Source organism: Simochromis diagramma, unplaced genomic scaffold (assembly GCF_900408965.1).
Source record: "Simochromis diagramma unplaced genomic scaffold, fSimDia1.1 OVJJ01000389.1, whole genome shotgun sequence".
Lineage (NCBI taxonomy): Eukaryota > Metazoa > Chordata > Actinopteri > Cichliformes > Cichlidae > Simochromis > Simochromis diagramma.
Genome location: NW_024387227.1, coordinates 500894 through 510077, shown reverse-complemented (window position 1 = coordinate 510077; position 9184 = coordinate 500894). Strand labels below are relative to the sequence as shown.

At 38.4% G+C, this 9184-nt stretch overlaps 1 protein-coding gene across 1 annotated transcript; it reads left to right on the top strand.

Moving 5' to 3' along the window:
* Positions 1-2125: 2125 nt before the first annotated feature.
* LOC120746675 (taste receptor type 1 member 3-like) lies at positions 2126-8796 on the top strand. Its single transcript, XM_040052100.1, has 8 exons — positions 2126-2542; positions 4208-4508; positions 4765-5121; positions 5220-5633; positions 5742-5945; positions 6050-6170; positions 6928-7298; positions 7754-8796. The coding sequence occupies exons 1-8, from the start codon at positions 2340-2342 to the stop codon at positions 8354-8356; spliced, it is 2574 nt and encodes an 857-aa protein (XP_039908034.1). The 5' UTR covers positions 2126-2339; the 3' UTR covers positions 8357-8796.
* Positions 8797-9184: the final 388 nt, after the last annotated feature.

The window sequence follows — 9184 nt, the reverse complement described above, 5'->3', positions numbered from 1 at the left end:
CACAACTCATTGCTTTATATTTTGCTTCCAGGGAGCCAGAGTTTCTCATAATGTTTTAAATGGTCTTAAACAATAGTTCTCCAGGTTTTCTGAAGGCCATTCAAAAATTTTCTTTGGAAATTTGCTGCCTCATTCGTTTTCAGTCCAGTCCTTGAACCTGACCATTTTCAGAGGGATCTTTTTTTAACCAGTTTTGTGTCCACAAGTCAAAGATAAACTAGAAAAGAGCCAATTTTAAATTGTATCTTCAGGTCCTTGGCTACTTCTGTTAATACGTGGCAAGAAAAAAAAGTTTCTATAGTAGATGAACAGTGTCTGTTCCACTGTTTCAGTGGAAACAGGTCTCATAGAGTGATGAGTCCAAATTTGAAAATTTTTATTTCAAATCGTCATCAGAGATTGTCCGGAGAGGTACAAGAGCTTGTCAAAATAGATGGAATTATAAACACAACAAAGCACAATCAGATTTTTAGTCCCCTCATTCCATTGCCAACAGCTTCACTTTTCAGCATGACAATGATCCCAAATACTGGATGGAAAATGCACAATATCAGTTATGGATTGACCTCCCAATATCCTGGACCTCAACATTATTGAAGGAGTGTGGTATCTTTACAGAGGATGGAAAAAATGCAATGCCAATATTCAAAGAAGAGCTTTGAATAACTCATCCTCTATGAAGAATACAAACTGTGCTTTTGCCTTATATCCTGTATTTCTGTTTATGTTTGCAAATTTTTAATAAGTCACTGCACCTATTTCAACATAATGAAAAGAGGGATGGCTTTTTCACAGTACTGCTACTCGTTTACACTACAAGAAAGAGAAAGGACAGGAAATGCTTTCTTAAAGCTGATTATTATGGAAGGGTTTAACAGGTCTGGCATACTTTAGCCTAACCTGAACTGTTTGTGGTCCATGAACACATTTGAGAACAATTCAAGGCCTTGTGTTAATAACTCCAGGAAAGAAAATAAACTTGAAGCAAGCCAAGTTTATTTATTTATTTATTAATGTTGATTAGTTAATAATATGACTTAGTTGGGCTTGTTTTTAGCTCAGTGTCTTAATATTGATTCCAGTTTTACCAAATAACATGCACTCTAAAGAAAACAACACTTAGCCTGTCAGTTCACTTTGGCTTCATGTGAATCCACACCTCCTTTCTGTAGAAACTCAAGGATGCAAATCAAGTGCATGGTAAGTTTTTATGCTGTTTGTTGGTACAAATACCAGCCAGCCAATTATCAACTGAAAATATGTCTGTGGTGTGTAAAACTTTTACTCAAGCTTGCAAAATGTCTCTTTACACATTTGCACCATTTCAGACTGTAGTTCATAGAAGTTACAGATCTTTTATGGGATACATGCACGTTAAAACAGGAATGGCCATATGTTTTTTAAAAATATGTTACCAAATATTTTTTAAAATACAGATAAACTGGACCTGTAATATTTTTTTTTAAAGGCAACTGAATTATGAACAAAACCTTCAAAGTTTGTACAGGATATTTTTAAATGAACATTTAAAAGAGCTTACTTATATGTCTGCTGTAGGTTTATTCAAATAACCTTTGCATGAACCTGCTTTGTGCAACATTACATGCAAATACACATGCAAAGCCAACAGTGAGGTAAATTCTTTTTAAAAAAATGAACAAAAACAGATCATAATGTAATGTTCAACATCACACAAACTTTAAACATGTGAGTAGTTTTTGTGGCCTCTTGGGTTTGTCACTATATATTTTCACGTAAATGACCAAAAGTAACCAACTTGCAAAACCATAACATTGGACATGCAAGGTGTTGCTGTGATAACATCTCAGTAAGTTGACACACAGGGGTTTACTGTGTGTGCTCATCTCATGAAAGACTGATACACCAAAAAAAAAAGGAAAAATCTACAAAGAAAAAAAGACAAATTCCAAACCACAAACAAATGTAATGAAAATGTCATGAAAGATGAACACCGCTGATGCAGCATACACGCTAACATAGAGTAATAACATAGTGTCTCTATGGTGAGTCTTTTCATCTAGGAGCGTGACAATTAAATGCAATATCTTAACTGTGTGAAAATCATTAGAGTCTTTTTAACATCATCAAAAAAAAATTTCTAAAAAGATTGTATGAAAAGATTCATATCAGGTCATACTACACATGTATTTGTTTTTATTTGCGATTTGCTCTTCCTAAACTGTCAGGCTTGGTCAGACAGGCGAGGGAGGGCATATGGACTTATGGGTGAATTTGCATAAAACCATCTGTCATGATGCTCTGACAAGAAAATACAGTAATGTCAGTACTGTGCCTTCAGTCTAACACTTATTGGGATCATGGCTTCACGTTTCACTCTGCTGGTTTTGTGCTGTTTCTTTACACTGAGCTGCAGTGAGAGTTTGCCTGAATGGGTCAACAACATTTCTACCAACCTCTTCAGTTTGTCTGGGGACATTATGCTCGGAGGGCTCTTTCCCATTAACGATGTCACCAGCAGCCTCAGTGACATAACAGAGGCCAACCAGATAAGCTGTGAAAGGTAAGGATGGTTAAGAAAAATTCATCACATATACAGGGAGTGCAGAATTATTAGGCAAATGAGTATTTTGTCCACATCATCCTCTTCATGCATGTTGTCTTACTCCAAGCTGTATAGGCTCGAAAGCCTACTACCAATTAAGCATATTAGGTGATGTGCATCTCTGTAATGAGAAGGGGTGTGGTCTAATGATATCGACACCCTATATCAGGTGTGCATAATTATTAAGCAACGTCCTTTCCTTTGGCAAAATGGGTCAAAAGAAGGACTTGACAGGCTCAGAAAAGTCAAAAATAGTGAGATATCTTGCAGAGGGATGCAGCAGTCTCAAAATTGCAAAGTTTCTGAAGCGTGATCATCGAACAATCAAGCGTTTCATTCAAAATAGTCAACAGGGTCGCAAGAAGCGTGTGGAAAAACCAAGGCGCAAAATAACTGCCCATGAACTGAGAAAAGTCAAGCGTGCAGCTGCCAAGATGCCACTTGCCACCAGTTTGGCCATATTTCAGAGCTGCAACATCACTGGAGTGCCCAAAAGCACAAGGTGTGCAATACTCAGAGACATGGCCAAGGTAAGAAAGGCTGAAAGACGACCACCACTGAACAAGACACACAAGCTGAAACGTCAAGACTGGGCCAAGAAATATCTCAAGACTGATTTTTCTAAGGTTTTATGGACTGATGAAATGAGAGTGAGTCTTGATGGGCCAGATGGATGGGCCCGTGGCTGGATTGGTAAAGGGCAGAGAGCTCCAGTCCGACTCAGACGCCAGCAAGGTGGAGGTGGAGTACTGGTTTGGGCTGGTATCATCAAAGATGAGCTTGTGGGGCCTTTTCGGGTTGAGGATGGAGTCAAGCTCAACTCCCAGTCCTACTGCCAGTTTCTGGAAGACACCTTCTTCAAGCAGTGGTACAGGAAGAAGTCTGCATCCTTCAAGAAAAACATGATTTTCATGCAGGACAATGCTCCATCACACGCGTCCAAGTACTCCACAGCGTGGCTGGCAAGAAAGGGTATAAAAGAAGAAAAACTAATGACATGGCCTCCTTGTTCACCTGATCTGAACCCCATTGAGAACCTGTGGTCCATCATCAAATGTGAGATTTACAAGGAGGGAAAACAGTACTCCTCTCTGAACAGTGTCTGGGAGGCTGTGGTTGCTGCTGCACGCAATGTTGATGGTGAACAGATCAAAACACTGACAGAATCCATGGATGGCAGGCTTTTGAGTGTCCTTGCAAAGAAAGGTGGCTATATTGGTGGCTGATTTGTTTTTGTTTTGTTTTTGAATGTCAGAAATGTATATTTGTGAATGTGGAGATGTTATATTGGTTTCACTGGTAAAAATAAATAATTGAAATGGGTATATATTTGTTTTTTGTTAAGTTGCCTAATAATTATGCACAGTAATAGTCACCTGCACACACAGATATCCCCCTAAAATAGCTAAAACTAAAAACAAACTAAAAACTACTTCCAAGAGAATTCAGCTTTGATATTAATGAGTTTTTTGGGTTCATTGAGAACATGGTTGTTGTTCAATAATAACATTATTCCTCAAAAATACAACTTGCCTAATAATTCTGCACTCCCTGTATAAATGACAGTGTACGCTAACCCTAACTTACCATGACTTCTACCGTTTTCTGCTTGTGGCTGAACAGTTTAAATGATCTTGGACTGGGACTTGCTATAGCCATGAAATACGCAGTGGATGAAATCAACGGAAACCAGACTCTCCTCCCTGGCATCAAGTTAGGTTATGAAATCTATGACACATGCACACAAGCATCAGTCATTATAAAGCCCACTCTGTCTTTTCTCACTGCAAAATTCAACCAAGAACTACCTGTGCAGTGTAATTACACCGACTATGAGACGAGCGTAGCTGCAGTGATTGGTCCTTATGTCTCAGAAATGGTGTCAGTCATTGGAAAACTCCTGGGATTCTTTTTGATGCCACAGGTTTGAATACACATACATCTTAAGATTTAAAGCATAGTTTCTATTAATGCAAAGATTTGACAATAAATATTTCAAATGTAAAGGTAACTCTTACAGGTAGATCTAAGGATTTGTGCCAGGTTATATCACAGAAAATTAATTCTTTCCTGTTTAGTTAATTTAACATTTTTACCATGATATATTAGGTATTATCCAGTTTGTCAACAGTGAGTACAGGTAAACAACGCTAATTTTTAGTTTTTTATACTTGCACCAGATTAGCTATGGAGCCACCAGTGACAAATTCAGTGATGATGTTTCCTACCCGTCATTCTTTCGTACGGTGCCCAGTGACAAATGGCAAGTGGATGTCATAATAAAGCTAATAGAGAAATTTGGCTGGAACTGGGTGGCAATTGTGGGCAGTGACGAGGAGTACGGACAACAAGGTGTGCAGATGTTCACCAAACTGGCAGACAACACATCTATCTGTGTGGCCTATCAGGGCCTGATTCCAGTGTACACTGACCCCAAACCAGCGATCGAAACCATTATAGGCAATATAAAAGAGACTAAAGTTGGAGTGGTGGTGGTGTTCACTCTTCCAGAGCAAAGTGAAATCTTTTTTAAAGAGGTTGGTGAAGCAGATATCTAAAGCAACTAAGAAATTTATTATTTTCTATTAGTGGTCAGAATTTGTTCAGCACCAGTCAATCATTTAATTTATTCCAGGTTATCAGGAGTAATTTAACAGCTGTGTGGATCGGCAGCACAAGTTGGACCATCGATGCTCAAGTGACTTCTCTGCCTGACATTGAAACAATGTACATCAGTGGATTTGTTGACAAAACAGACACCCTCGGCCTGTTCAAAGATTATGCAATGGAGCTCTTCACGAAACTCAGTGCAGAGCGGGCAAAGACATCCACTCCAACTACAAATCTTAATCATCCAAACAATCGCTGCCCACACTGCTGGAAATTGTCACTAGACAACATTAGCATAGTGGAAGCACCTGCAGTCCAGACATCAGCTTTCAGTGTGTATGCTGCTGTTTACAGTGTAGCACAGGCACTGCATAACCTGCTGGAGTGCAATTCAACTGCCTGTAAGTGGGGATCAGGAAGCAAAATCTATCCCTGGAAGGTGATTTATTTTATTTTTTCTAGTATATGGGTGACTGCACAAAGTTTGGAATCAAGTTTATCAATAACAACAATAATCAAATCATTAAAAAAAATCATCATTTTGCAGCTGTTGGAGACTTTAAGGAACACTTCTGTTAACATAAATGGCACACGTATAGAGTTTGACGATAATGGCAACCCAAACGTGGGTTACAATGTCATTCAGTGGGACTGGAAAGACCCATCGAAAGTGAATTTTAAAACTGTGGGAAATTATACCGAAGAGAAACTGTTCCTGAATGAGGCCCTCTTTAATTGGTCAGCTAACAAGGTAACTTTAAAAAAAAAAAAAAATTGTGTAAAAGGTATTTCAACCAATTTAGTGAAATCATGACCCAGTTTGAATTCCTGAATTATTTACCACAACTTTTGCAGGTTCCTACATCAAACTGTTCAGCAAAATGTGACACAGGTCAGGTCCACAGAGTCAAAGGCTTCCATTCCTGCTGTTTTGACTGCATTGACTGTCTTGCTGGCACTCACCAGGCAAAAAATGGTAGTGTATTTGTTCATTCTTGTCTCACATATCGGACCTTGCTTATTTGAATTCTTGTCAGAGATAGATACTCTCACGCATTTCTCATAAAATAAACCTGCAGGTTAATTTAGTATAACCTAAAAAATAACCATAATGAGAGTTCCTCTACCTGCCAGCACCGCTAAAGTTTTCAGAGTGATGCTATTATAATTGAATAATTGAATAGCCAGGAAAACACGCAAAGGCAAAAACTTGGGAACTCAGAATATTTAATCATAAATTAAACTCAGTATAAAATGCCACTGGGCACAGTTTTCAGGCTGATGTTCAGGTCTGTCTCCCATCAAATGATAAATTGTGCTGTGTAATATTATCCAACACAAAGCTGTGTTGAGTGAGCAATTTTCTGTTATTTTTATATACATGTTATGTGAAATCATATGGATTGTGATACTTGGTCACTGAAGCTGTTGATTATTTTATTTACCTAAATATTACTGATAGATTCAATAACTGGCAGATCTTATAATGTATAATGTAATTTATCTGTAAAATAATAAGTTAAAATAAAATAAATGACCTAGTATGAAGTAGAAATAAATAGTGGAGTAGAAGCAGAAGTAGCATAACATAAAAAGTACTTCAAATTAAGTACTTAAATGAAGTAATAATGAAGTATTCAACTAAACACATTAAGTTACATTCCTATGAGTCCTATCTATGCTCTTGATTAACAGAGGAGCTGTGTGTGTTTTTTGTGCTTTCTCACTCACAGACGACACCCAGTGTACTAAGTGTCCCAACCGTCAGTGGTCCCAGCATCGCAGCACAAACTGCACTGACCCCATCTTTAAGTTTTTTGAGTGGCACAGCCAGGATGCTGTGATAATGATGCTGGTTGGTACGCTGCTGCTGGTATGTCTGGGTGCAGTGGGTGTCATGTTCCTGATGCACCGTGGAACCCCCCTGGTAACGGCCTCGGGGGGTCCCTTGAGTTTTGTGGCTGTGCTTGGCCTGGTGGGAGCATGTCTCAGTCTGCTGTTTTTCCTGGGGGCGCCAGGGGATGTGGTGTGTCGTCTTCAGCTGCCCTTCACCTCCTTTTTCCAGACGCTCACCCTCTCCATTATAGTTTCCATCTCACTACAGGTGAGGAAAGAGTTGTGAAACACTGCCACACATTGGCAGTGTGCAGAAACTACAGAATTGGTTAGACATAAAGATAATGGTTTGAACTTTCAAAAGATCAGCATAGTATAGAAATGAAAATCGTCAAAGTACAAATTATATTTATATTAACATCATTAAAAAAATATAATTAACAACTTTAGTGTATTCAAAAATACTGCCAACAAATCACTTCAAATGCACTTGAGTAAAAACACGAAATGGCAGCTTCTGAGGTCTATAAAACTAGCCTTGTAATGACTGATATAGTTGCTTTCTTATTTAGTTTTGTAGAATATGAATTTCTAACCACCTAACTGTGACTTGATACAACCCCAAACGTTTGTGTAATTATTGCCTATGTGGGAGCGTGCATAATATACTGTGGAACCGAAGTACACAGTGCAAGACTAATGGTAACCTTTCTTTTCAAACAGATACTCTATGTGACAGAGTTCCCAGAGATGGCTGCCTCTCACCTGCATTTGTTAAGAGGCCCTGTGAGCTGGCTGTTTGTGCTGATCTGCTGCGCTGTGCAGGCTGGTCTCTGTGGCTGGTTTGTTCAAGAAGGACCTTCGTTGTCTGGATATGTGGCAAATATGACAATAGACTTTGTAGAATCATTCCTCTCGTGTCCTGTTTCACCTTTGATTGGATTTGCCTTAATGCAAGGTTTCAATGGTGTAATGGCCCTTGCATCGTTCATGTGCACCTTCATGGCAGTGAAGCCTCTTCATCAGTATAACTTAGCCAGAGACATCACCTTTTCCACCCTGATCTACTGTGTCATTTGGGTGATCTTTATTCCTATCTACACAGAAAACAACAGAGATAATAACAAGAACAGGTCAGTTGTCCATGTTTATTTCAGCCTAGCAAGCAACTTTGGACTGTTGGCAGCCTACTACTTTCCAAAATGCTACTTGCTGTTAAGGAAACCTCATTTAAATACAGCAAAGTACTTCTGTACCTTCTTAGAGGGCGTCCCACCAACTCAAACAGAAGAGGAGCCACAGCCAAAAGCACAGGAAGGACAATAGACAGTTAAACTGTTTATAAAGTAAATCAAAGAATCATATTCTAAAAACCAAACATTACATTATATTTATGGATGTGTAATATATAACAAAGGCTAGAAGACTATAAAATACACTAGATTAGGTTATAATAAGCATTTTATCCTAATACTCTGCAAGCATGTAATCCATACAGCAAATAACAAAGAGTGCATTGTGTTTGTTTAGTAACATGAAGTCTATGGGTTCACATTTGTCGCTGATTATTTACCAGGAACATTGTTTTGCTTGTATTAATGTTAGTCACAAAAACATTAACTGAATAAAAATAATTGAGGAACTAAACTTAATGTACTGCAAAATGTTTTTTGTTTTTTTTCAATATGCATGTTTGCAGTTTTGAAATACACTGTTAGAGATGCAAGTCATGCATGCAATAGAGTTGGCTTTCAAGTATTGTCTAGTTGAACAGAAATAAAATTGTCATGCAGACAGTTCTGCTTCTGAATAATACACTTTATGTTATTTGAATCACTGAGTTTGAGTTTAATCTTTTAGCTGCTAACACAGTGTTAGAACTTTGTTGTTGAATAACTGATAGTCTCTTTTTTTTTCTTTATTGTTTTACTGTAATGAAATGTAATGATGAAACAGGTAGCAAATTCAAATGTCACATGTGCCATGAGCTACAGGATTAGTTTCCATCATCTTGTATAGATGTGGCTGTTTCACACCTCAAGAACACGTGCTCCCACCACCACGGTCACGCAAATCAAAGGAACCTGAACACTAACACACGGAGGGATGACGAGAACCCACACAAACCCAGAAACCCCAAGTGGCCCCAACCAA

Excerpts from the sequence above, each read along its gene's own strand:
- LOC120746675 (XM_040052100.1), top strand. The coding sequence starts at position 2,340 with ATGGCTTCACGTTTCACTCTGCTGGTTTTGTGCTGTTTCTTTACACTG. Across the intron at positions 5,946-6,049 it reads TTAATTGGTCAGCTAACAAG|GTTCCTACATCAAACTGTTC; the intron begins GTAACTTTAAAA and ends CAACTTTTGCAG. Across the intron at positions 6,171-6,927 it reads CACTCACCAGGCAAAAAATG|ACGACACCCAGTGTACTAAG; the intron begins GTAGTGTATTTG and ends TCTCACTCACAG.